Consider the following 26,923-nt stretch of genomic DNA (forward strand, 5'->3'; position numbering starts at 1 on the left):
TTTGGGTACATCAGCTTCGAGCCTAGACACAGTACAAGCTAATGTTTAATTTGGACTGTAGACCTGGGTTACCCTAACAGCTAGAACTGTAACAATTACGTTACATTGTTACAAATTTGTTTCAAGAGGGACTTAAAGTCTAAATCCAGAATTCATCAAAGTTCCTAAATCCAGCAAGAAGCCAACTCTTTTTTGAATTCTAAAATGAGTAGTAACATCATGGTGCCATTTGAAGGTGTCTTTTATATAGAAGTAGATCCTTCAGAAGTGTGTGCAGGAGGATTCTGAAGCGGGAGCAGCAATTCAGAAGGAGGGACGATCTTGAAAGCAACTTACTCAGATGAGCTCGTGTGTGACCTGCGTACAACATGGCCACTAAATACAAGGATGCCTTGTGTTCTTTCACAGAATAGATGATAAGCAATCACATCACAGACCATGGCAGCTGGAAGTACAGGCTTCTCGGCTGGAGCCTCAGTTGTTTCTCTAACGTACTATAAAAGGAGCTTGTAAGCTTCTTTGGGGCTCGACCAACACTAAGCAACCCAGCGCAGACCTCCAAAGTTCTGCAGCAGGTAAAATAATTACCTGCTTTATAGAATGACTGTAAGACTATAGAATGAGATTAGACCACTTAGACATTATGAGTATTTAACATACTGCTAGAAAGCAATATGAAGTTATAAATATTAATAAACATAATTAAGCAAGCTATACATGTAAGCATAGTGTTCTTTTGAAGAAAAATAGAACATTGTGTTTGTCTGTATGTTTATCCACATACATATATTAACATTTCACTCTTTTCCATGTCATATGCTTAGTCCTTTTTATAGTCTATATACAGTAGCTATTTCTTTTAGCACCTGTACAGTATCCCACAGTGGGAATTTACTTCATATTATTTGGCTCTTCATTGCCTGATGGTTAAATTTTTTGTTTTTTCAATTATATTAACATCACAATAATGCTGTCACAAATAAATTCATTATATGCATGTTTTTGTAAAATATAATATGAAAATAGGTGTGGCTGTTTACACCTATAAAATGAAGCATTCAGGAGTCTGGGGCAAGAGGATTGTGAGTTGGAGGCCAGTTTTGGATTCATAGCAAGATGATGTTTCCAAACAAAAACATACGCAGGCTTTAGCAATGCCAAATCAGCTAAAGATTTAACATCCATTGTAAATGTTATTAATTAGATAAGATGAACACAAATCTACCCAAGAACTAAAATAGTAGGTCTAGTCTACCCTCTCCAAAAAGAACTAACAGATCCTCGCAGAGGTATAATTACTCTAAGAGACAACCCCACAAAGACTTCATAGCTCTAAATTGTCAACTAAACGTAAATTGAATCCTCCTGTGCGCAGACTGCCCTGGTCTCCCATATGCATGAATTGTCCTCATACCTCCCCCAGCCCCACTGATAACCCAAGTTCAACATGTGAAACGTCAAATTTGACCTCATTTTCATGTAGCAACCTCAATCTCTGAAACACAATTGACAAATCCCTGAAGAAACTTGGCTTACAGTTCTCAAAGGAAAGTTTGTGAGTGTTTTATATATAAGATGAGGCTGTTCTCAAATAAATCACCTAATGATATGACTCAGGGTCTTAGGAAAACAGGAACAAGCCAAACTTAAATTTGGAGATGTAAATAAATCATAAAGATCAGGGTGGAAGTTAACAAAGCGGAGATGAAAAAATAATACATATAGTCAATGAAATCATTATTTGTAAAGATAAATAAGACAGCCAAATAAATAAAAGAAAAAGATATTCAAATTAATAAATTTTAAAACTAAAAGTGATGTTAAAACAGATCAATACACTGAATTCAAAAGGAACAGCAGAGAATATTTTGAAAACTTATATTACAATAAACTAGAAAATCTAGAAGAAATGAACAAATCCCTAGATACATAATCCCTAACTGTGATGGATAAGCTTGGTTGTGAACTCACAGTGGGATGTGGAGTGGCCATGGAAACTTCTGGATATGTCTCTGAGGAAGTTTCTTCACTATGTTAACTGAGGTGGAGAATTTTTTACCTTAAATGTGGATTGTACTATTCAAAGTGCTGAAGTCTTGAACTGGATAAAAAGTAGAAAATAAAAGTGAGTTTTATACCAGAATTCACTGCTTTTTGCTTCATGGTAATCTAATCAGCTCACAAGCTCTTGCTGTGCTGCCTTGTGAATTATAGTTTCTAAATGTGAGCCCGTATAAACAATTCCTTCCTGAGGTTGTTCTTCCAGGTGTTTTATCACAGAAACAAAAACAGAAACTAATGGGAAAAAAACAGCACCAGGAGTGGGGTCATTGCTGTGATAAGTTTGGCTGTGTGGTTACAGGTCTTTGGAAAGTCTTTTCAAGAGGAATGTAGGCAAGTTTGGAACGTTAAGCTAGAAAAACTCTAGAATGCTATCAGCAGAGACCAGTAGACCATTATAGTGGGAGGTTGAGAGGCAAAAATCCTAACAGATACAAGGACCCTGGAGTCTTAGCTTATAAGGTTTCAGAAGAGAGCAAGGACTCTGCTGGGAACTGAACTGGAGGCTATTAATGTCATAGTCTGGGAAAGAATCTGCCTACATTCTACCCGAGTCCTAAGAACTTGAGTGAGGCTAAGATAAAAAGTAACAAAAATGGATTAGCTTGTTTGGCATAGGAAGTTTCAAGATAATATCACAGTGACTGTTTCATAATTACTGTTCGCTGTGCCTATCCAGCCCTACAATGACAGGTAGCAAAATGTGGAGGAGGAAGAAAACAAAACCAGCAGTTGAAGATAAGGCAGGTTTGGAAGCACCTATAATTGTTAAAGAGATTAGCACCATTAAAGAAATACCCAGTCCTTTGCATTACTACAATAGGATGAGGGCTCCCAGATTATCAAGATGAAAAGCTCCATGTTGCAAAAGCAAAGATTCATCTAAAAGCAGGGAGCCTAAACTGAGAACGTCACTGAAGAGGTTTCCCTTGTCAAAATCAACTGTCTAGGAAGATGTTTTCCCAGAGTCAGAACATAGAGACTCAGCAGAAGCCCATGGAGGCCTGAAACATAATTTCAGAGAGATACTGAAGCAAGGAAATGTGTGAAAGAGTTGGAATCCAGCAGTGAGACCCTGAGGAACTACAGTGTGAAGTTAAAGTTACAATGATGATTCCAGGATGTTAGAGATACAGAATCAAGGAACACACTGTGTAATGTTGCATGCACGGCGTGGGGCTGGTTTAAGGGAGAGGCTATGTGTACTGCAGGTAGCAAGGCTAGAAAAAAAAATGGCTACCCAAGCCCTTTGGAGACCAGATAATGTGTTATGAGCCCTGGATACTGAAGATAGAATTACATGATTTGCTGTTCACCATGCTGGGATTTTTTTTTTTTTTTTGCTTTGCTTTTGTCTTATCTGTCTTAGATATGCCTCCCCCTCTTCCCTTTTGGAATGGGAATATTTATTTACTCCGTACTATTGTATGTTGGAAGTATATAATTTGTTTCTGGTTTGACTATTTGACTGTTAGGAGTTCATAGTTAAGAAGTTGGCTGGATTTTAGAAAAAAAACTTTGCAGACAAAATTTAAATTTTTGAGCAGTGTTATAGCTATTAAAGACTGTGGAAACTTAACTTCAACTGAATTCATTTTGTATTTTGAGAGGTCCATGTGCCTATGGGGACAAAGAGTAGAATGTTATGGCCTAAAGGGATGTGTTTAAGTACAAAGGTTGTCAAGAAGTAGAGTTGTAATGGTTAATCTTAATGGACAGCCTGATGAAATTTAAAACCATCATGGGAGCAAAGCTCTGTGAACTCCTGTTGGGGCAGTTTCTGGGTTAGGTTAATTAGGAAGCTGATTGGGTGGCATCATTCCATGGGGTCCTGGTTAAATATGACCAACTTCCTCTTATTCCTCCTGCTATGCTTATCATCCAGTGAGAAGCAAAACCATGAGTACTACATAATGCTTAAGCCATAGAACAAATCAGTAACTATTTTCAAAATGAAGAATTGCCTTCCTCGGTCTTTCTTATAGAGAGAACCTTGGGGAAAGGTTTCAACACCACATAACCTGGCTATTTGATAATCAAATAGTTTGATTTTTAAAAAGGAACAAAACACAGCCCCTCAACCAATTAATTCAGATTCTCTGGGAAGAGACCCATCCTCACTATCTTAATAACTATGATTCTAAGTCTAGAGTTACGTCGTAAAGCCAGACTGACTCTTGGCCTTTCTAAATCGGATCAGTTCTGGGGATCAAGATTTAAGCAGAAATCTACCTGTGTTGCTGGAATCCTGTCTCTGAAGTAGCCATCTAGACATACATTCATCCTCCATTCTTCCATTCTTTTCATTCTCTGAATGTAAATTAAACAACTGCCATATACCAATCCTATGGTAGGCTAGTAAAAGGACCTGGTGCAAGAGGGAAAAAAGGTACTACATCCGGGAAATGGGAGTGCATGGAGTCTTGGGGACGCTTCATATGTCATGGAGTGTGATTTAATAAACAGTCAGGGTACCAAGAAAGAGGCAGAAGCCACACCACAAAGAGCTTTCTAAGTCCTATCAAGAGTTTAGCGTTTACCTTGATGACAGAGAGAAATGCAAGAAGGATATCAAACAAACTATGTCAGTCCACTTGGAACGTAACCAGATACAGTTGCTTGTAGAAACGCTGCAAACTATAGCTATGTCAAGTCACTGGACTAGACAAGACTGCCCTGCAGGAGCTAACTGATTCATGTAGTCAGAGTAGGATTAGGGTCTGCTACTTCGTGGAGTGTGGTAAGCAGGGGAGTAGCAAGATTCGGGAGTGACTTCCAACTTTCTGGCCTAAATAAACATGCAGTAGCCCAGAAGAAACAACAATGGCAATAGGCACAAACACAGTGTACCACCAACATGTGTCCAGCATAGGCAGGAGGCGAGTGCTGTGCCCTGGATGAAGATGATCTCAGTGTACACAGAGTATGCTCAGTGATCTCACGTGGCCTCCCTCCTCTGCTGACACTGGTAGGCTCTTGTATGATAACTCAACATCTTGTCAGTGTGTGAGGATGTATTTTAACGAGCGTCCAAGAAGTATGAGTTAAAACTCTTTCTTGGATTAAAAAAAAAATACAAAAGTAATCCCAAACTCTGGCAAGAAGAGTAATTTTTACAAAGAATGTTAAGAATATATGATTCTATTAACCAGGCAATATTCTGAAGCCTGTTGGTATCACTATGTCAACAATACTCATCTTGCATAAGCAAATACACTCACCAAGACAAATGTTCCACCTGTGTCAAAGCTAGAACGAACATGGGTGTATTTAGAAGTAGCCAATAATTTCAGTGGACAAAATACAAAATTGGGTGGGATTGAAGAGCAGGTCAGGATTGGCCAGTTTATCTCCCAACCAAGGTAACCACAGTGAGGGGAGGAAGAAGGAAGGCAATGACACCCAGTGTATCAGGAATGAGGAGTGCAGCCAAGGACTCTGCCCAGCTCATGGAACTCTGCTCGGGAAGGGTTTCCAATATTTTTCAAGGAGAAAAGTTACAGCAATCAATTTACTAAATGTTCTACTAGGGAATCAGGTGTCACATCTCAGTTCTAAACCTTTTCACTTAGAGCTTTGATCTGATGTGTTGAGAATATTCCACTAGAGATCTGGATGCATCCCTGAGGCCACTTTGAAATAAGATCATCATGGCCACAGCTACTATATATAAAGTGGTCTTATTTTTGAAACTGAAGATGGTCTTCATCACCGTTATTAAATTTATAGAAATGTAAACTAGTCTAAGTCAACTCGTCAAAATTCAACAACAAAGACAGGAAAGCTAGAAACTGCACACTGCCAAAACTGAATGACCTCAGCCTTTGATTCCCTAGCTGCTATTAGGTCATCAGCCTAAGGTTGTGTAATATCACCAACCGCTGTGGCAAAGTCACTGACAAGTCATGCTTCCCCAGAACTACTTCTCTACTAAACAAACCACGATCACGTCAACAAAACAGGGATTTGTACCACTTCAAAGACAAAAAGTATGGGGGCATGAAAATGATAGCTCTCCGTATTTTATTATCTTTTGTGCTCTAGAAAAATCAGATTTATTTTCTTTTTCTTTACGTTTGTCCGTGTGTGTGTGTGTCTGTCTGTCTGTGGTAAAGATGCCCATGGAGCATGTCAGATCCCCTGAAGCTACAGATACAGCTGGTAACTAAACTTTGCAGGAATAGCAAGAGTCCTTGCCTGCTAAGGCATCTCTTCATTCCTCCCCCCTGGGGTATATATGCGTGTCCCTGTCTGTCTGTCTGCCTGCCTATCTGTCTTCTGTCTTCTGTCTCTGTATCTCTGTCTCTCTTTCTGTCTCTCTGTGTATCTCTCTGTCTCTCTGTCTCCATGTGTCTCTCTGTCTCTCATTTGTGTTTGTGTATGTTCATGTATGAATGCTTGTATTCTAACATGTGTATATGCAAATGGTGAGCAAAGGATGGCCTGGAATGTCGTTTCTCTGGAGCCCTGCACTTTGTTCTATATTTCACAGATTATTCTCTTACTGACCTGATTGAGGCTTGCTTATTCAGCTAGGCTGGCTGACCAGAAAGTTCTAAGGATCATCCTGTCTCTGCCTTCTCAGTGCTGGAATTAAAAGTGAATGCCACAATGCCCAGTTTTCTACATTAGTTCTGGGGATCAAACTCAGATCTTCATGGTTGCAAAGTAAGCATTTTACCCTCTGAACCTTCTTTTCAGCTATCTCCCTGGGAAATTACATATGTGTGTGTGTACATATATATGTATATATGTGTGTATATATGTATATATTAGAATTGAATGTTCGAGTTTAAATATTTTTGTATGAAATAAGAAGCTAAAATACTTTAGTCACTTATATTTGGCCAGCCTATCTCTTCCACCCAAGCTTTCACTTAAAAAAAACTACGCAAGACTTGGCCCCAAACTGTTTCATGTCTGGAAATGTCTGTAAACTTGTCTCATTGAGGAGCTGAGAGCAGAGTTTGAAAACATTTATGTGGAAAAAAGCTGCCCACTCATCTTCTCTGCTAACAATTTTTCTTATCAACAATTATATCATATCTTGTAATTTATAAAATATTCCTGCATACATTGGCCCCCTCAGCTTCTCACAATGTATGTTGCGATCAGTACTGATCCCACTTAATAGAGGAGAAAGCTCAGGTCCACAGACGTTAGGTGATTTATTCAGGTTCTGTGATCAGTAGGTGGCACAACATTTAAACTCAGTTCTTCCTATTCCATGTATTAATTCACTGCTCTGTACTGTCCACCCAACAGGCTTCAATTCCTTTTTCCTGAGTAATTCAAGATAATTAAAGTAGCTCCCTATAAATGGTGATTATGACTGCCTATTATGGCTACTTACACACAATGGTTGATTATTTAGTAGTTCCCCTCGGTTCCATTGCTTTTCTATGGGGAGGAAGACCTTTCACAGTTGTAACTACTGAGGGCTTGACTTTGAATCTTCTATAATTATAAACAAAGCATCTTTGAAGGACAAAGGAAACGCATCTCTAATTCTGCTGTTCATATAATGTGCTTTGACTGATTTAATTTTGTTGATTGCATTCATTTATCTACTTTGCGGAGAGGGTGGGAAGCCATGCCATGGTTCTTTGTAGAAGTCACAGGGTATCTTAGAGCAATGGTTCTCAACCTTCCTATTGCTGCAACTCTATAATACCATTCCTTATTTGTGGTGATTCACAAACATAAATTACTTTCATTGCTACTTCATAACTATAATGCTACTGTTCTGAATTGTAATATAAATATCTGATATACAGGATATCTGATATGCAAGGGTTATTCAATCCCCAGATTGAGAACCACTGGCTTAGAAGGCAGGAGTTATGTCCTTCACCATGTGAGTTCAGATCAAACTCAGTTCATCAGGCTTGGCAGCAAGTACTGCTGCTGTATTATCTTACTGCCCTGCCATTTTTACCTCCCCATCCCGCTGCGTCATCCTGCTGCCCTGTCATTTTTACCTCCCAAGTGTCTTATATACCTTAGGCCCCAAACACCTACATAGCCAAAGATGACCTTGAACTCCTGGTTCTCTTCTGTTTGTCTGCTAAGTGTTGGGGTTATTATACCAGTGTCTTCTGATTTGTAATTATCCCTGGTAACAAAGCCTTGAGTATAGAGTCATCAGACATCAGAAAGGGCAAAGCAACAACAGTGCTTGGACTGGATTCGGCACCACACTGTGGCCCAGAGGCTGACCAGCATTGAGTCTACCACCCACTTCTCCCCTACCGCCCTTCCATGCTTTCCTTGGGGCAGATGCTCAGCCCTCAGACCTCTCCAGCATGCATGTCTGTCAAACTTCTTTCCTTTGGTCTCCAGACCATGATGTTGGAGCTGGCACTTCTGCTTCTATAAACTACAAGTGCTATCTAAACTAAATGCAGTCCAGATAATGCAGTAGAGTCAGGGTTAGGGTGGTAGGTGATTTTTTTTTTCCTTTTAAATGAGAGAACCATAATGTCAGAGACAACCGAATTTCAAGACAGAATAGATTAAAGCAAACACCTAGTTAGGAGGAATGGCCCTGTGGGAGTCATTCCAGAGCATGTGAACATATCTTGTAACTCGTAAGAGCCATCCATCAACGAGGGCCAGTCTCTCTCAGCCTGAGAAGTCATTCCGTGTACCTCATAGTTGTGGATTCTCCCACCTCCCACACTAACCCCAAAGAAAAGAAGTTAAAACACTGAGAATAAAGACAAGGCTGTGCCAATGGAGCAGGCATGGAGCAGGAAGCTCCATTTCAAGCCCTCTCCCCTGGGAGTCATCTTGGTCCAGACTCCACCTCCAGGAAAGCCTGCCAAGAGCTGACCCCTGCCCAGAGAGGGTCAGGACCACTCCCACAGGCTATTTAGGCTGCAGCCCAGAAAAGAAACATATGGTCTCCAGGTTTTATGTGGTCTCCCCTTCTTTCTTTCCCTTGCAAGTTCTTTCCCAGGCCACCCAGGAGTACTACATAAAACATGGGCATCTTTTATTTGATCTAACTTGGTTTGATTAGAATTATTTGCATCAGGTGAGCGGCTTGTCTTATGAAATATTCCTAATTTATGGAGGACTCCACCGAGGGGACCTGTTTTTCCCATGGGCCCAGGGCCACTTGTTGGAAAAACGCCCTTCTTGCACACTCTCCGCCAAGATAAGATCGGCTTCGTCTCATTGAGTTCCCCCCCCCTTATTTTTTGCTCAATTCCAGCAGGGCTACGGGACCCATTCGCATTTATTTTTGTTGATTTTCAGGCTTTCCGTTGAAGTCACAATCATGCCATGAAAGCCAAGCCTCGCTGAGAGGTGGAACCTCCATATGTTAGGAATATTTCTTAAGACGAGCCTCTCCACCAACACAAATAATTCTAATCAGACCAAATTAGACCAAATAAAAGATGCCCATGTTTAATGCAGTGCTCTTGGGTGGCCCACCGGCGAGGGAAAGAGAGAAGGAGAGAGCATGCAAAACCCGGAGACTGTGTGTTCCTTTTCTGGGCTGCAGCCTGAATAGCCTGTGGGCGTGGTCCTCACCCTCCCTGGGCAGGGGTCAGCGCTTGGCAAACTTTCCCAGAGGTGGAGTCTGGACCAAGGCAATTCACAGGGGAGGGGGCTTGAAATGAAGCTTCCTGCTCCATTGGCACTCCAAGGATGGGTGCCAGGGGCTGGAGTGACGCTTTCACCCAAACATCCCAGACATCTTGGATTTAGGGGTATCAGGGGGCTGGGGTCTCACTTTCAACCAAACAGCTAGAAGAGGCTGACACATTTAAACTGGAGCAAACACACTTAACTTCAGTATCTGAGATGCCATTTGCCACCACCATTCAAATCCTGAGCCAAAATTCTTATTATTTGGTACAACTGCTAAAAGCACACTTTGCCATAATTTTAAATTGTAAGTTTGGACAGAGATCAGATAGACAGAGAATTAACTTGAAAAAATAATCCTTTGATCAAGTGACCTACCCTAGGAGATTTGAAAACGGTTCATTAATTAATGAAAGAATGAAGTCATGAATGCGATATTTAAATAAAATAAAACTGAACAATTTTACCAAGCGATAAGCACAGCAAAACAGGCAAAGTCAGCCTACCACCTGAACACTTTCCCAACACACATAATCAACAAAGAAAATCAATAAGACAGAGACAAACAAATCAATACGGTGTGTAAGCAAATACTGAGCATGCCGTGCACAGATGGGCAAATCAATCCGCAGCAAACACAAGAAGAGGCTGCATCGCACTAGCAATAGAAGAAAATGTGACTTAAACCACAAAGAAACTGCAAAGTGTATTCCTGTGGTGGGGGATGGCGGAAGTGAAGCTTTACCAGGCACCAGCAGGGCCACCGCGATAGGGACACCCACAACCTGCTGAGAGCAGTGGGACTTTGGAAAGCACAACCTGTGCCCAGAGCTTTCACAAGTGTACCTTGTGTACCCTAACGCACCGCTTCTGACTCTCAAACACTCAAGTCGGAAACATGGTAGTAATACTAATTCTCAGCTGGGGTGTGATGGTGGAGGCAAGAGAATTGGGAGCTCACGGCTACGGAAGACTCTTTCTAAATAAATAAAGGCAAAGCAGGAAGGAGTATAAGTTTTTCTGCCCCAGCCCAGGCTTGCGTAGTGGGAGTTGGAGTATCATAATTTTCCAAATCTGAAGACCTAAAGTGGGTAGCAAGTGTTGATCCAGAAGGATGAGCAAGCTGCTTGGGGTTTCTGTGGTTGAGAAAAATCTGTAAAACCAACTGTTTAACATTGATGAAATGATCCTGTCTTAGAAGCATGAAGACTATGCATTTAAAGACTGTGAGATGCTGCTTTTGGGTGGAGATGTTGTAGGGTACAAATAAAAATCTTCCTACAGCTAAAGAAGCCTAGAACATTCAAGAACATGAGCAAGCCGACTTTCCCTGTTTATTATCACAAGAAAGAGAGAGCCTGGGTAACACCAGCATCGCCTAAGGATTGGTTTTTGAACTGTTTTATTTTACAGACAAGAGTATTCTATAAACAGAAACAGCATTTAATTCAAGAGTCTTCTGGTCTAATGGATAGCCACAGCACATGGGCACAATCCACACTAGCGTAAAGGCTGTGTGTCTACCACCAACTGTAACTGCATTCATTCAACCAACCAATGGACCAACATGCGAGCGCTTTAGCCAAAGCATCCTATTTACAACAAATGATTGCGTAGGTCATCGGAAGTGATCAAATATGGATGAAAGCTGCCAGGATCCTTGAATAATATTAACGTTCTGCTGTCCAGAATGCTGCAGGGACAGAACTCGCACCAGACACACTATAGGCATTTGGAAGAACAATTTAAAAACACACCCAAAGGTTAGGGTTGTCCTCGATGTACAAGGTTTATTAGCATCTTAGCAAGCAGTATGGCAGGAGTCTGAGGTAAAAAGCTTCAGTCACAGCTTTGTTTGGCAAGATTTCTACTCTCAACAGTTTCTGGGGAGAGTAGAGAGGTCTTGCACTGTAAGGAAGCAGGCATAATTAGCATGTGACCTAAGACTTGTAACAGACTTAGGCTAACAGTTAGTTGGGAAACTTCCAGAATTGACTGCTGATAAAGATCTTCACAAGCCCCTTGGCAGGGAGACTGAAGAGCTTCCAATGATGAACAGAAGGAATCGGATGACAACAAAAACCACAAAGTGGTAGAAAAGGAAGAATTAAAAGCAAGAAGATTCACAACAAAGACTCTGGCAGTGGGAAAGGACACTCTCAACAAAGGGGACAGAAATGAGGCAAGGTGGACAGCACTGGTTCATGGGATCAGACAGATGCAGGCTGCTCTTGCTCACCATGAAGAAACAACATCAAAGGGGGAAACAAATGACCCAGTCAACACTTGCGTCTGCCCAAAGAATTCTGCACCTGCTCAAACAGTGGGTGTCCACACCTTTGCACCTTCTGCTTCCTGTACTTGAGTCTCATCAGAAAAGAGAGAAAATGATGATTACGTCATCATAGCTCCCAGCCAGTGATCTTAGTGAGATGTTTCAGTTTCAGTATCCTCAAGCCAGCAAGTACCTTCAGCTCTATGGGTTAATGGTAAGAACCTGTTCAACCGTTCTGGTTTTCACTTTCTACACAGCATGTAAGAAGCCTCACAGGTATGAAACCCTTTGTTGTAACTTTGGCTTTAAGGGATTCTGTCTAACTATAGGCTTAAAGTAAGTGTCCCTGACATGGTTAGGTTGGGCTCGGCTGAATTATAATGGTTGGCAGAATGGCAATATTACACGTGGATTTGTTGAGCTGTCCAACATTGTAAGGCTCTAGGACCTAAATTGAACCTTTGTGACTTCTAGTGGTGACAAGAAGTGTTACAGCTTGGCACATAACCAGAAACAAGTACAACTTAATGAATCCTTCATATCTGGGTTCCTGGATTTTCCAAAAGGTTCCTGCTTTCACTTTTTTACTTGCTGCTTCCCATCCGCTATTGCTTGGTCTTTTCAATGGGTAGGGCACTTGGTAACGGGTTCCTTGTATACATAAATCATGTGGTTCAGCTGCCAGTCTCCTGGCAAATGTAACCACTGTGTCGGTTCCCATATATCCAGAAAAGTCCTCTCGTCACACCCTCTAAGTCAGAGAGAACAACAGAAGACATTTCTAGCTCTCGATGTGTGTGCTGGGAACGAAACTCGGGTCCTCAGCAAAGGCAATCTGCATTCCCAACGGTTTTAAAACACTGAACCTGGAGAAATGGTTGAGTGTGCAGGGTGCTTACTGCACAAGCATGAGAACTGCAGCTGGATATGTAACAGCCACCTAGAAGTCAAAGGTGAGTGTGCATACCTATAGCCCCAGCGGGTCTTGAGGGCTCACTGACCAGCCAGTCTAGCCAAGAGGTGGACTCCATGTTCATTGAAGAGAATCTGTTTCAAAAACTAAAAAGCAGAGAGCAAGAGAGGAAGAGACCCAAAGCCAACCTCTGACCTCTACAAGTACAGGGACATGCACACCACCCCCCCATCATCATATTTGTAGCACAATTTAAAAATAGCAAATTAATTAAACACCATAAATCCATAGAAATAAGCATCGATTAAAGGAAAACTAGGGTAACTGAGGTTTGATAAAAGTGCTTGCTATATGAGCCTGATAATTTGAGTTTGACCTTGAACTTCTGTTAAAAATGGGGGAGAGGGCTGGTTGTGGTGGCATGTGTCTCATAGCACGTGTCCCAGTACTGTGAGATGGGAGGTGAAGACAGGAGAATTACTCAGAAGCTCCTGAGTCAGTTTAGAATATGCAGCAGAGTGGGAAGAAAAGACCCTGCCTAACAATGTAGAAGAAAAAACCTGGTCGCCGGTATAGTTCTGACCTCTATGCATGCACCATGGAACAGACATCTGCCCTTGCACGAGTGAGCATACATACACATGCATACACACACACACACACACACACACACACACACACATTAAGTTAGATTTTAAAAATAAATCCAGAAAAAATAAAACTCTACATACTTTAACCTTGGTAATCAACAAAACAGTTAAATGTTATTTTACTTTCACATGAGGAATTGTAGTTAATCGTAGTTAAGGTACTACAAATACAAATTTCTCGTTGCCCGTGAGGAATCTGAAGATTTCCAGGCACAAAAATAAAGTGAATATGAAAAAGTTTGAAATGTTGTTATTGTGTATTTATTGTGTATTATTGTGTATTGTATATTATGTGTTATAGGCACACGCATGCTGTGTGCATGTGATTGTCAAAGGACAACCTGCAGGAATGTTTTCTTCTTCCACCATGTGGGTTCCGGGTAGAGAACTCAGAGAGTCAGGCTTAACGGCAGGAGCTTTTACTCGCTGAACTGTCTCGCCAGCCCCAAAGTATTTTATTTTAATAACGCATAATTTACATTATTTATGTGTGCTAAATATATATATATACATACATACATGCACGCATACATACACACATATATACAGGTAACAACTAATGGAACAATTAGTGTTTCTGTTACCTTAAATATTTACCACTTCTTTGTGGTAATGACATTCTAAATTCTCTCTTCTGGATAAATCTAGGGGTTCTCAAAAAGGAGAGAGTGGAGAGCTGGTGGAACAGACAAAAGTTGCCTAATTGTGTATACTTTTTATTATACTGATACATAATTTGATCCTTAATTTTGCTCAGTATCAGCATCCTTCCATTCCAGATTCCGTGTGTCTGCAAACATTGTCATTTTTAATGGTCTCGTCTTTTGCAGTGGAAGAAATTAATTTAATTACTGTGGTGGTTTGAAAGAAAATACCCACCAAAGGGAAAGGCACTGTAAGGAGGTGTGGCCTTGATGAAGGAAGTGTGTCACTGTGGAGGCAGGCTTTAAGGTCTCATATATGCTCAAGCCATGCCCAGTGAGACAGACCACTTCCTGACGCTTACAGGCCAAGGTGTAAGAACCCTCAGCTCCTTCTCCCACACCATGTCTGCCTGCATACGGTCTTGTTTCCCACAATGACAATAATGGACCAAAGCTGAACTGAAAGTGACCCACCCTAATTAAATATCTTCCTTTATAAGACTTGCTGTAGTCATGGTATCTCTTCATAGCAATAGAAACCCTGACTAAGACAATTACCTATGCTTGCATCCTTTTCCCATCTGCTTTCTCCACTCCAGGATTCTTCAGCATCCTTGAGCCTGGTTCAGACAGAGAAGATCTAGGTCCTTTCATATTAAGCTCAGGATGTGGTCCAACAGTAGACAGTCTATCAAAAGGAGCCTAGTTTCCACCAGCAAAGGAGTCTGTGGCTCTGATGGACAGCCAGGATTAGCTGCCCTATTTGACACCCAACTCACTTAAAGGTGAAGAATACCCACTTCTCCCCCTTTTCACCTAGTTCTGGTCAGGAGTATTTTAAACAAAAACTGTACCCTACTTGGAACCGCAATGTCTCAGCCTGTGACCAGCCAAATCCACCTATTCCTGTTGAAAACTGTCCCAGGCTGTGCAAAGTTAAAAAATATCACCTCCCCTCCCACCTCATCTCCTTCCTGTCTCTCACCTCCAGCCATCCATGATGGAGTAGTCTTAGGCAGAGTAGACCTGCAAAGACACAGTTCCTGTAGCACAATTAATAAAAACCCGAGACAGATGTTGGGGTTCAACCTGAAGGTCAGAAAAGCAAAACAGCCTGCCACTGACTCTTACCTCTACCTCAGTCTGAAATGGCGATCCTGCCTCCAAGAATCTCGGAATGAGACTGTGAGTGAGAGCTGTCTTCTCCCATCTTAATTCCTCTTGAGGGCTGGGATTAAAGGTGTGCACCACTACCACCCAGTTCTTATGGCAAACTAGTGTGGCTATTGGGATTAAAGGTGTGTGCCAATACTGCCTAGTCTGTAAGGCTGAACAGTGGGGCTGTTTTACTCTCTGATCTTCAGGCAAGCTTTATTTACTAAAATACAAATGAAGTATCACCACAAGTTCCCTTCTCTAACAGACTTTTGTTTATGGGTGTGAATGATGGTATGTCATGCTGTACCCTAGTGCCTGGCAGATTCCTAGAGAACACATCACTCCAGAGCTTTTTGTGAAAATGTGTAGAACAGGTATGACACGATAATATTTACATTTAATAAAATAAGTAATTTCTCCTGTTTTTTCACTGATTCACTTTCCAACTGAACAATGGCTTGGAAAAATGATATTATATACAAAAAAACATTAAAAGCAAAAGGGTTTCTTTCTAGCATTTGTGGTTTTATATCCTTGTCTTTAAGAACTGAAAACTCAACACCATAGCCTTAGATGTGGAAGCGTTTTGTAAAAATTCTCCCGAGGGTGCTAGACATATCCTGAAATTTCAAAGGGACCAAAAAATCTGTCTGATCATGGTGCCCCAATGTCTGAGCCTACTGACTGATCAAGAAAAAGCAAGTGCCGGGCGGTGGTGGCACACGCCTTTAACCCCAGCACTTAAGATGCAGAGGCAGGTGGAGCTCTGTGAGTTTGAGGCCAGCCTGGTCTACAAGAGCTAGTTCCAGGACAGCTAGGGTTGTTACACAGAGGAAACCCTGTCTCAAAAAAACAAACAAAAAAGAAAAAGAAAGAAGGAAGGAAGGAAGGGAGGGAGGGAGGGAGGGAGGGAGGGAGGGAGGGAGGGAGGGAGGGAGGAAGGAAGGAAAAAAGGAAGGAAGGAAGGAAGGAAGGAAGGAAGGAAGGAAGGAAGGAAGGAAGGAAGGAAGGAAGGAAGGAAAAGAAAAGAAAAGCATGCTCCAGACCTTCCAAGACTTTCCCACTCCACTGCCTCTGTGTGAACACTCATTTCAACAACCCTACTTTCACAAACTCTGTAAAGGAAGATGGGACCTGGATAGCCAACTGCACAGAGAGTAAAGAAAAGGAAACCCCAGACCTGTTCCTGAGTGGATACAGTTGAGTCGAGTTCGAAAACACCCACCAACAGAGCAATGGGAAAATACTCTGTTCAAATCTGGCTACATCATGGAATTTTGATTAAGTGTTCCTATGAGGTGCCACCTGCCAGCAACTTGAAAAATGTTTTTCAGTTCATTCCTAAAGCAGACACACTATTTGAGACTTGTTGAAACTCCATCCTTCGTTCAGTAGTAGTTGCTTTACTAGAACTTTCTTTCCAAGTAATTTTGTTCTTTGTAGAGATGTAAATTTTATTTTGGCTCATCTCTTGCCTCTTTTTGCTGCTTCAGCAAATTCTGTTATGCTTCTACAATAGATCACACAAGTAACCAGATGTACTGAGAAAACTCTGTTTTAAGGATACCCTTGAGTCCCATTTACAAAGTTAGTGGGTGGTGGTGGGGAGTAGAGTTCAAGTTTGGAGGGGGGAAATTACATATAAGGGCCCTTGTGATTTGAAGTCTGAAATAGGTAGACAATATTTCTTCACAGTTGATTGATCCTACAAATCTTGATCAATGTTTAATGCAACCTAAAAGAAAAATACAGAATAAATAAACTTTACTACAATGAAAAGACACAAAAGACAATAGAGCTTAACTACTGTCAATGCGATCCTGTAAAGGAAGGTTTTTGAGTTCCGGTTAATTTTAGAAGAGTACCCAGGTAGTATATAATTATAACTGATGCTCCCAATGAAGGCTTACTTACCCTTGTCTTTCTCACCCTTCCTAAGAGCAACACCCTTTCCTGAGCCACCTGCCATTGGGAATAACGTCCTTGTGAGCTTTGGCCTTTAAGGATGTAGTCATCTCTCTAGTCCAGGCTCCTCTTACTGGAAATCCTACTGGCTCCTTCCTACATACAACTTAGACCTTCACACACTGTGTTCATTGCTCAACACCATGTCGCCTCCTCTAGATCAGTTAACACATATATCCTTGGCTGCTGAATTTGAATCTTCTGCATGGCCCTCCTGTCCCTACCAGAGCTATACCATACATAAAATGGGTTTTGGTCATGTGCATATAGATCCCAGAATCATCAGAAATTCAAGTCTCCATGACTAAAGCCTCCCTGTTCAAAACCCTTCTTCCTTTTCTTATGTTTACCAACTCATCCCAGGATAACACTCACAGCTCAGTTGCTCACGGCTAAAAGCTAGGATTCATTCTTGGTCCCCTCTCCCCATTTCTTGAGCCAAACTCAAGTCCATTCTGGTCACATCTGAGCATGCAGATGACTAAATACAGCCCCATATGGTCTCCCTTTTAAATACCTGCCTTTTTCTAACTCTCCACCTGATAAAAAACCCTCTATCCTCCCAATAACTCCCTCTGCTCCTAAGTCCCATCTGCGTAAGCTACATGCTCATGTGATCTGGCTTTTCTCAGCTCCCTGCTGTTAAGTCTCATGTCTCTCCCAGCTCTGTAAAGCCCAGCTTGAACATTGGGCTGTTTGGCAGCTTCCTGCCATCTCTAGTTCCAAGTCTCATTGTTTGGTCTCTTATAGCCCCCTCCCAATGGCCTATGGGCTCAAAGGAATAGAGCTGTTTATTATTTGTAGCTCACTACTGTCTGCCACTAGGCACTTCTAGCCCTGCTTTCTGAATAGCTTTGGAGACACCTAAACACATGTTTTCTTTTACTTCCAGTAGCCACCATTAAATCTTGCAATTCCGTATGGGTCCCCCCACCCCAGCCTGCAGGCCTTCTCACCCTGTACACTCTTCTCAACACCTTGCTCCTTCCCTCATCTCAGTTAGCATCCATGCTCTTTCTGGATTACTATGAAAACCTAGTTGATCTCCTCACACCTAGTTCCCCACTCTTCTCCCTTATTGTAGCCAGACGCTCTTTCTAAAATACAGCTCTGATGATAGAGGTCTCCACTTCCTGTAGGAAAATATCTGAGATCCAGAGCAAGGACTCCAAGTCCTTTCAGGGTCTGGCTCCTGTTGTCTCCTGACCTCATCCCTTATTGCCCTATGCATCACATTTTGCTCTCTCCTACCTGGGTCTTTCTTCTTCTTAGGATTTCTGCATGGAATTCTTTCCTCATCAAGATTCCTCCATCCTCATCATAGCCCACCCTCTCAATGCCCACAGAACAAAGTAACAAGATGCACCTGTTTTCGTTTGTTTTCTTTCTGTTGTGACAAAACACCATGACCAACGCAACATGGAAGGAGGGGGCTTTTTGGCTTGCACTTCCAAATTGCAATTCATCACCGAGGAATGATGGAGAAATAACCGAAGCAGAAGCTATAGCGGACTGGACCAGGCCAGACCACTGCTTACTGTTTCGTTCCCTCACTTTCCTTATTTCTTATTCAGACCAAGCTCTCAGTAGGCTGTGCTCTCCTACATCAACCAGCTATCAAGAAAATGCCTCCATGAATGCACCCACAGGCTAACCTGACGGAGGCAGTTCAAATTCATTTCCAGGTGTATCAAGTTGATAGTCAAGGTTAGCCATCACATGGCCTTCCTTTCAGGGCAGTCCCCTGCTGATCAGAGTCAGTTAACACGGGCTCTTCCTTCAGTCATGAACTACACTGGGATGGACAGTAGAACTCCCGGTCATTCTAACGATAAACATCAAATGCTGCCCTATTTGTGTTTTCAAAATCTAATTGTAACATGCACGGATATGGATGTTTAGAAATAGTTAAAAGCATAGACAGCTATGAAGCTATAGAGGTTATATATGCTATATCATATATCTAGTTAGACATATGCCAGTGATGCCTCATCAACAGACAGAGCACCAATTAAGAATCTGGTTAGCGGGACTGGGAAAGAGGCTCAGCAGTCAAGAGCAATGCTGTTCTTTTAGAGGACCTGAGTTTGAATCTTAGCACCTATATAGCAGCTCACAAACTTCTGGAACTCCAGTCCCGGGGGATCTGGCACCCTCTTTTGGCCTCCACTGGCACTATACACATATAACACAAAGACATATACCTACATGCAGTCAAAATACTCATACACATAAAATAAAGGCACTTTTTTTTTCAAAATTGGTTAGCACCTACACATTTGTTCTTCTTTGCATGAGGGAAAGGTATTATTTGTCAACCCACCTCTCGTATACTAGACTTCATCAACATGAAAAACAGTCTCTTCTGGGATACATTTTGATACTTACATCAGATAACATGGGCTCATCAAGCTCTTCCACTCTGCTCAAGTTAGGAGCCCCGTAGCGATCACTTATTTCAGCCAGGGTTTTGCCCGAGTCCATCATTAAGTCCTACAGTCATAAAAGGCAGTTTTTACTTTCACATGCCTTCAAAATGAACGTGTTCTTTTTCTTGCAATTTTGATATAAAATTTCTGAATTAAGCACACAAACTAAACACTGTTAACTAGTAGAATTCACCAATGCCTGTAAATGATAAGAGAATTACATTAAGAAGTACTAAAAGTTATTTTTAAATAATTTGGAATTTCAAAATCCATAATGTATAAGTAATTCTATGTGCAATATAACAGGACATTGTAGCTTCAAAATATAAAAGTACATACTGTATGTCCAAATTTTATATATTTTGAGGTTTACTTCAAAGCACCACGCACTTGTGACTTGTTAGAATATCCATTTGAACTGTCGCTTTCACGGGGTTTTTGGTTTTGCTTTTGTTTATTCCTCACTATGTCGCTTTAGGCGTGCCAGGAGTCACAACTCTCCAGCCTCAGGCACTATGACAGCGTGTGCACCTCCACGCTCACCCTGTACCAGAGGTCCTGACAGTGCCCTTATTAGAACTTTAGCCACTGTTGCAAAAGTAAGGTTTCTCTTCTGGGATAAGTGTTCCTTTCACAGAACACACAGTAGCTATCCCTTCTCACCTCTGACGACGGTATAGGCTCCTCACCCCGAGCGATGCTTTCCATACTCATCTCCTAGAAAAAAATGAAGAAAACACCGAATATAGTTCATTTCTATTTCAAGTTCGGCTTTTAATTTTTTTTATAAAGTGCTATGATCAGTTTAATAGAAAAAAAACAATGCCACTTTCCAAGGAGTGACTAAAATATAGTGCACACAAAACAATGGATCACAGCTTCGTTTATTACTATATACTAATAGGACATAACTCTTTAAAATTAAATAAAAACTCTTTCAAAATGGACTGACCGGAGATGGGAGATAAATCTCAATTCTTGAAGATATCACACACTTCAGACACACAGCCCTGAGCTGAAACTGACCGGAATGCCTTTTCTCCTGGGGACAAGGTTTCGTGATACCAGAAGGTGCCATGAGAGCTTCCAAAGGAAAGAAACAAACAACAGTCCTAGCCAGTTATGATGCCTACAAACCACAGCGATGACCAGCATGGCACGATAACCCTAGCACACCTACCTTAGTGGTAACCAACCGCTCTCCAGATCTCTTAAGATCAGATTAACAAGAGTGGAGTCTTGCTTGGTACTGGAAACCTAGTTCAGGTCAAGCGAATTCATGGATCTTGAAGAACCTGCAACCAATTTACTACACCAGCACAATCCCTAACTACACTCTAAATGTTTGTCCTTGTACCCAGAGATAAACGTAGTCCTCACCCCTCATTAGGGAAACTTCCCTTTGCAACAGACAGAGACCATTACAGAAAAACCACATTAAATTCAACTTAAGCCACATTAAAATTAAATTAAAATAAAACCACAATCAATTAAAATTAAAATGCAGCATTGTGGAGTCCAGTTTCAGTGTGTACATCTACGAAACAATTCCTACACCTAAGGCTCGGGGGACACAGCAGGGAGGGTGGAAAGACTACAAGAACCAGAGGATGGGGGGCTTGCTATGAGACACTGTCTCCTCGTGATGTCAGAAGTCATATCCATAAAGTCTCACTAGCATGACTTTGAGAACATGAGCTGAACAAGGGCAATAATAGATACATCAAAGTGGACAGGGGAAAGCCCATAAGACCACAACCCTACACTAAGAACTGCAGGCAACTAAGAAATGCTGAGAACAGGACAAACAGTCTTCCCCATGGACAAGCGCACCAATTGAGTGTCCAATCTCAAATGGTCAGCCCTGAAAACGTACACAAAAGTAACATTATACAGACAGAGCAGGTTATACTTAGGGATATATACATACATATGTGTGTGTGTGTGTGTGTGTGTGTGTGTGTGTGTGTGTGTGTGTAACAACAATTAATGAAAAGGATACCATGAATTTGAAAGAGAGTAAGGAGAGGTATATGGGAGGGCTCAGTGGGAGGAAAGGAAATAGAGAAATGATATGTTCTCAAAAATAAATAAAAAGATACATTGTATAAAATTTTCTAAGACTTAATAAAAATATGAATTTTAAAAACAGGCTGAATGAAACATTAAACTTGAAGCAAAAGTTCTAGCAACTATGAAAAGCAACAATGTTAAAGTAACGTTTCATAATAAGAGATTTTTAAAGAGAGTTTGAAGTCAGGCTTTATAGACAAGAAGACAGGAGGACATATTCCTAATTGAATTCACCATGTGCAAGTTACTCTCCAAAGCCCAAGGGGTCTCCATGGGTCCTTAACAACACTCACATGCTGCAGGGGAAATGTTGGGCCCAGCACGAGAGGCCACTACTAAATGAAAAGGTTCTTCTAACCAAGCCAACCTCCTACGGCCTCCATCATTTGCAGCAAAGTCACATGACTCATACTCTAATGAGCCATTTTGGCAGTTGGAAGATTACTCATCTTGTGACTGCGCATATGGCCACCCTAATTATAGGGGTATCTGCGGTACTATTTTACAAAGATGATTTTTTTTTTTTAGGAAATTCTTATGTTTATTTTTTGCTGTTTGAGACAGGGTTTCTCCACGTAGTCCTGGCTATCCTGAAATTTGCTCTGAGGACCAAGTTAGCTTTGAACTCAGAGGTACTCCTGCCTCTGCCATGAGAATGCTGAGATCAAAGGTGTGCACTGCTGTACTGGATTTTCTAGAAAGTTCTTATCCTGAATCCACACAGCAGCCCCAGGCAGTTTATATTCTTACAGGACCACTACCCTAAACCATAAAGATGAATATTCGACACTAATCTTTCCCCTAGTTCTTTTAACTAAAACCAGAAAATAAATCTGCTCCTCCTCGATGTTTGAAAGTACAACAATCAGACCCAAGTTCCTCATCCTTTGCCACAAACAAAAGCACCAGGAAGGAGGTGAAATCAGTGACAGTCAGCAAAAGGGAAGACAATTCCTGCTAACTCCTGACTCTCTTGCCCCCAAGGGTCTGAGGCAAACACCCCAGAGTCCAACCCCTGTTCAACTCAGGATTCTTCAGATATCTCTGAGAATGACAATTTACACGGCGCATCTGTAGATCGATGGAGTTTGAGTGGTGAGTGAGACAGGGATATTTCCCAGGGTAGAGATGGGCGACACTAGGCCAATGTGGACATGAACGTGTTCAAGTTGTGTTGACTGGTCACAGAGGCTTGCTGTCTGTGTTAATACGTGTGTGAGCTTATGTACATCACTCCAAAAATGCCCCTTGTACAAGCCATCACCAGTATCTGGATATTAAAACTATGCACAGATACTTGAATTTATCCTTCCAATATCTCATGTATTTTTTCAATTCACCACCTTATAGGTTTTTAAAGAAATTATGTTTAAACCCAGCAATCCGGAGACAGTGGCAAGTGGAGCTCGGGGTTCTAAGCCAGCCTGGTATGCATAGTGAGTCCCAGGACAGTTAGCACTACACAAAGAAACCTTGTCTTGGAAAAAAGAAAGAAAGAGAGAGAGAGAGAGAAAGGATGGAGTGAAGGAAGGAAAAAAAGAAACATTTCAAATGATTATTTTTTCCTCATTTAATCCATTAATAAATATATCACATATATTTGATAAAATTTGCTTCTGATTTCAGTTTTAATTGCGGGTTCAATATAGGGAGCTGTAGTTGGGTAGGGAAGACAGTAGCCATTTGTGTAGTCACTCAGAAGTGAGGCCTGTATGGCACACGTTTTTCAGTAGATCAGCAATTAATGGACAAACTAGAGATTTGACTTTATGTATGTATTACCACTGAAAATGGACTTTTTTTTAACTAAGTCACTGCACTGTTTGTTTTCATGAGAGACATAAGAATCGACATAAGAACAGATTTTAAAAATGTAAATGACTTTCTTGGTCTATCTAACATGAAGAAGAGCAACATACTGCTATCTCATCCCCCAGAATACCTTCGGATCAGCTAACATAATTAACAGCTGTCGCCTGACAAAGCCACCGGCAGTGCCCCTCTGGAGGCCCCTGTGGCTGGCAAAGGCACACACGTGACTACTTAAACTCCTTGCTTGCTGCCTGTGGCACTGAGCTGCGGCCGCTGTTGTGAATCAGGAGAGCAGACAGAAAGGCTGAGGCTTGAAGTCCCACGTGTGATGGGGAACAGGTGTTTGGTATGGCTGAAAGAAACAGCCCGAAGAGTCTAGAGGCTTCTAAGGAGCAGACACTTACCAAACTTCACATTACCTTATTTAACGCTTCAGCTTGCTGGAGTTCTTCATTCTTCTGTTTCTCTTTTTCTTGCATTTCCAGCTCCAGTTGGAATGCCAGCTGCTGCTGAATGGTCACAGGTGTTTAAATCGTATGGCAGATAGAACAGAACAGTAGCTAGACATCAGCTCTACTACTCCTGTCTGTTTGGATGGGTCTCATCTAGGTAGCCCAGACTGGATTCTAACTCATAACGGTCCTCTTGCCTCCACCTCTCCAGTGCTGACGTTACTGGAGCTACCACACCTGCTTATGTGTCACTTTTAAGTCCTCAACTAAATTTCAGGAAATTAGGAAAATTATTATATTCAAATAATACTCAGCTTCTACAATTCACTGGTCAATTTGTTGACACTGGGAGCAATATCAGTTGTCAACTAAAATCAAGTCAACTGCCCTTGAGCATTTTCTCTCAACTTTTGTTGATTTTTGTTTGCTTGCTTTCTTTTATTTTTTGACAGAGTTTCACTATGTATCCCAGGCAGGCCTCTGCTTTCCCAGGGTGGGGATTAGAGGCATGTCTCACCATGTCCAGTTTTTTCTGGCTTTTGTTTAGGATATGATGTTCCCAAGGTGCCCACAAGTTACTCTGAAGCCATCAGTGTTGAGTTGGAAATGACTCCTCAGCCTCCAAACTCAAATACTTCAGGGAGCAAGAGAGAACGCTCTGCTATTTCTCCTCGCAATCCACTCCCTGTTAAACCATTTCCTTTCTGTTGGTTCCACTCTCTTTCTCCCATCTGTGTCTGCCCACCAATCCACTTCTTTAATTAGCCATAGCATCTCCTGCAGAATGTTATCCGACATTTCACAGCCCCTGCAAATGGAATGCTTTGGGTTCAACACAAGGCAGATTAGCTTTGCTGGCTAACATGTTAGGGAAATGTTGAGTTTCTAATGTCACTAAGTTTTCTTCCAGTATGGTGAAGGAGATGCGTCAAAGAAAGTGAAGTAGATTCCCAGGGTGAACACATGGTCTCAGGGAAGGAGAGCAGCTGACAGACGATTCCTGCTTCTGTAGAGAAGGGCAGGTCCAAGCAGACAGCACTATTAGGAATACTTGGTCCCAAATGCTATACTATACAGGTGATTTAGGACTGGAAGTGGTTCAGAGCTCATATTTTTGAGATATTTATGAATCTGTAATAAGATGCCTCAGGTATGGTGCCCAAGACTAAACATGAAATTCAGCTATATTTTACCTTCTAACACAAAGTAATGATATGCCATATTAGTACTTTTTATGGGAAGCCAAGCTTAACAGTGTGGAATTTTCCACTCCTTGACACCACAAAAGCATGCAAAAGTTTCATATTTAGAAACATTTTTGGATTTTTTTTAGAGATGTTCAACACATAAAGCTTGATCAATCCACCCTTCCATCTTCCTAGGGTTATTATTTCAAACCTTCATCATTCTTTCTATCCCTCTACATCATCCCTTGATTTTTAAGTGTGTGGCCACGGTTGATTCTTACTTCATAGGGAAGACAGAAACAGTCAGCTTTCCACTTCATGTCACAAGCCAATGCACCCCCCTATACCGGGGCCACCTATGCTTCGTCTCTGAGCTCCAATAAAAGGAGGGCTCATCCACTTGTTTTCCAGACCCATTTCCTCTTAATACTGTGGATAAAAGGTTTTAGACCATTTTTTTCTATTTTTTCTAACACCACTCCTTGTGTTCCATGTGGTCCTAAATCAAAACCAAACCCATTGTCCTTCCCTTCACACACTCCATGAAAGCAATATCTCACTCGCCATCCCCTTCCTACCCACTATAGCCCACTCTCACCACTGATCCTGGAGAGATTGTCTGAGCACTGAATGAGCACCAACGAGCAGTGCTACCGTTGACTGTTGTCCTCTTGGCTTCCACAACAACCCAGTATCTGGGTGGACTTTTTACCTCATGGTATTTCCTCTTCACCAAACAAGGATGGGGATACTAGGGAGCAATGTCTAAGTGACCAGAGTCAGGGAGTATTTCAGGATGCAGGTTAACCACACCAAGGGTGCCGCTGTTAACTTCTGTCACATTGGAGCTCCTATCTCACCTGCTGAAACAAGAGTTCCTCTGCTTTGAGTCGCTCCATCATTTCCTGCTCCATCCGTGCTAATTGTCTCTCGTGCTCCAAATCAATCATATCTTTCCGTCTCTAGCGATTGGTGAGAAAGTAACAGCACACAGCTTATTAGAGACCAATCGGTCAATGCAATGTTAGAAACCTCCCTACCACCAGCTTCAGAAGAAGGGTCAAGAAAGCCGTGCTCTATTCATTTGGAAACTATGCAACAATTTGGGGGAGTTTCATGCTTTAGCCAAACAAAGACTGTGCAATTGATATTGTATGTTGGATATAAAGAAAAAGTAAAAGTAGAAAAAGAAAACCAAGCTACAGCAAACATGTCAGAAAAAGCCAATATTGAGCTGAAAATATTTAAAATCAAAACAGAAGCCTTCTTCCTGTTTTCTTCCCCTCTACATTCATTCACACATTGCCCAAAGTTTTTAGATAATAAACATTTTTGTAATAGAAAAACAAGATTGGACATAAAAATATAGACAATATGAACTAATTATCGTGCTCTTCTAATTCCCTCAAAGGAGACCCATATTTACCTGCTGCTCCAAGGTCACAACGTCCTTGTACTTAGAAATCCACAAGGCTAAATATTCGATTGGATCCATTGGGCGAACTCTTGCCACTTCTGCGAGACCTTGAGTTAGGCATGTCCCCAGGCACTGCTGAAGATACATTGACTCCATTTCTAACTCCTAAACAAAACCGTCTACAAAAGTTTTGATTAGAGCCAAACAGTGTTCTGAGTAGGCATAGATAAGAGTAAAGTCAAGCTAAGCAGTGGTAGCCCTTGCCTATAATCCCTGGACTCTGGAGGC

General features: G+C 41.5%; 1 protein-coding gene across 2 annotated transcripts; it reads right to left on the bottom strand.

The window, feature by feature from the left end:
• Window positions 1-16,881: 16,881 nt before the first annotated feature.
• Window positions 16,882-26,798, bottom strand: Dydc1 (DPY30 domain containing 1). Of its 2 annotated transcripts, none has more exons than XM_075987498.1 (6): window positions 26,645-26,798; window positions 26,079-26,180; window positions 23,999-24,085; window positions 20,358-20,411; window positions 19,654-19,758; window positions 16,882-17,035 (listed from the first exon to the last, which is right to left on the bottom strand). In XM_075987498.1, exons 1-6 carry the CDS (start codon window positions 26,789-26,791, stop codon window positions 17,006-17,008), a joined length of 525 nt encoding a protein of 174 aa, XP_075843613.1. In that variant the 5' UTR covers window positions 26,792-26,798; the 3' UTR covers window positions 16,882-17,005. The 2 variants fall into 2 exon arrangements, with proteins under 2 accessions (XP_075843613.1, XP_075843612.1); XM_075987497.1 differs by having other exon boundaries at window positions 23,999-24,088.
• Window positions 26,799-26,923: the final 125 nt, after the last annotated feature.

This window comes from Microtus pennsylvanicus, chromosome 10 (assembly GCF_037038515.1).
Source record: "Microtus pennsylvanicus isolate mMicPen1 chromosome 10, mMicPen1.hap1, whole genome shotgun sequence".
Classification (NCBI taxonomy): domain Eukaryota; kingdom Metazoa; phylum Chordata; class Mammalia; order Rodentia; family Cricetidae; genus Microtus; species Microtus pennsylvanicus.

What these genes read in the sequence shown, in the direction of transcription:
- Dydc1 (XM_075987497.1), bottom strand. Translation starts at nt 26,791, where the DNA reads ATGGAGTCAATGTATCTTCAGCAGTGCCTGGGGACATGCCTAACTCAA. An exon ending in AAGCTGAAGCGTTAAATAAG is followed by an intron (nt 20,412 to 23,998) that starts GTAATGTGAAGT and finishes ATTTTTTTCTAG; the next exon opens with GAGATGAGTATGGAAAGCAT. An exon ending in AGCCTATACCGTCGTCAGAG is followed by an intron (nt 19,759 to 20,357) that starts GTGAGAAGGGAT and finishes TTATGACTGTAG; the next exon opens with GACTTAATGATGGACTCGGG.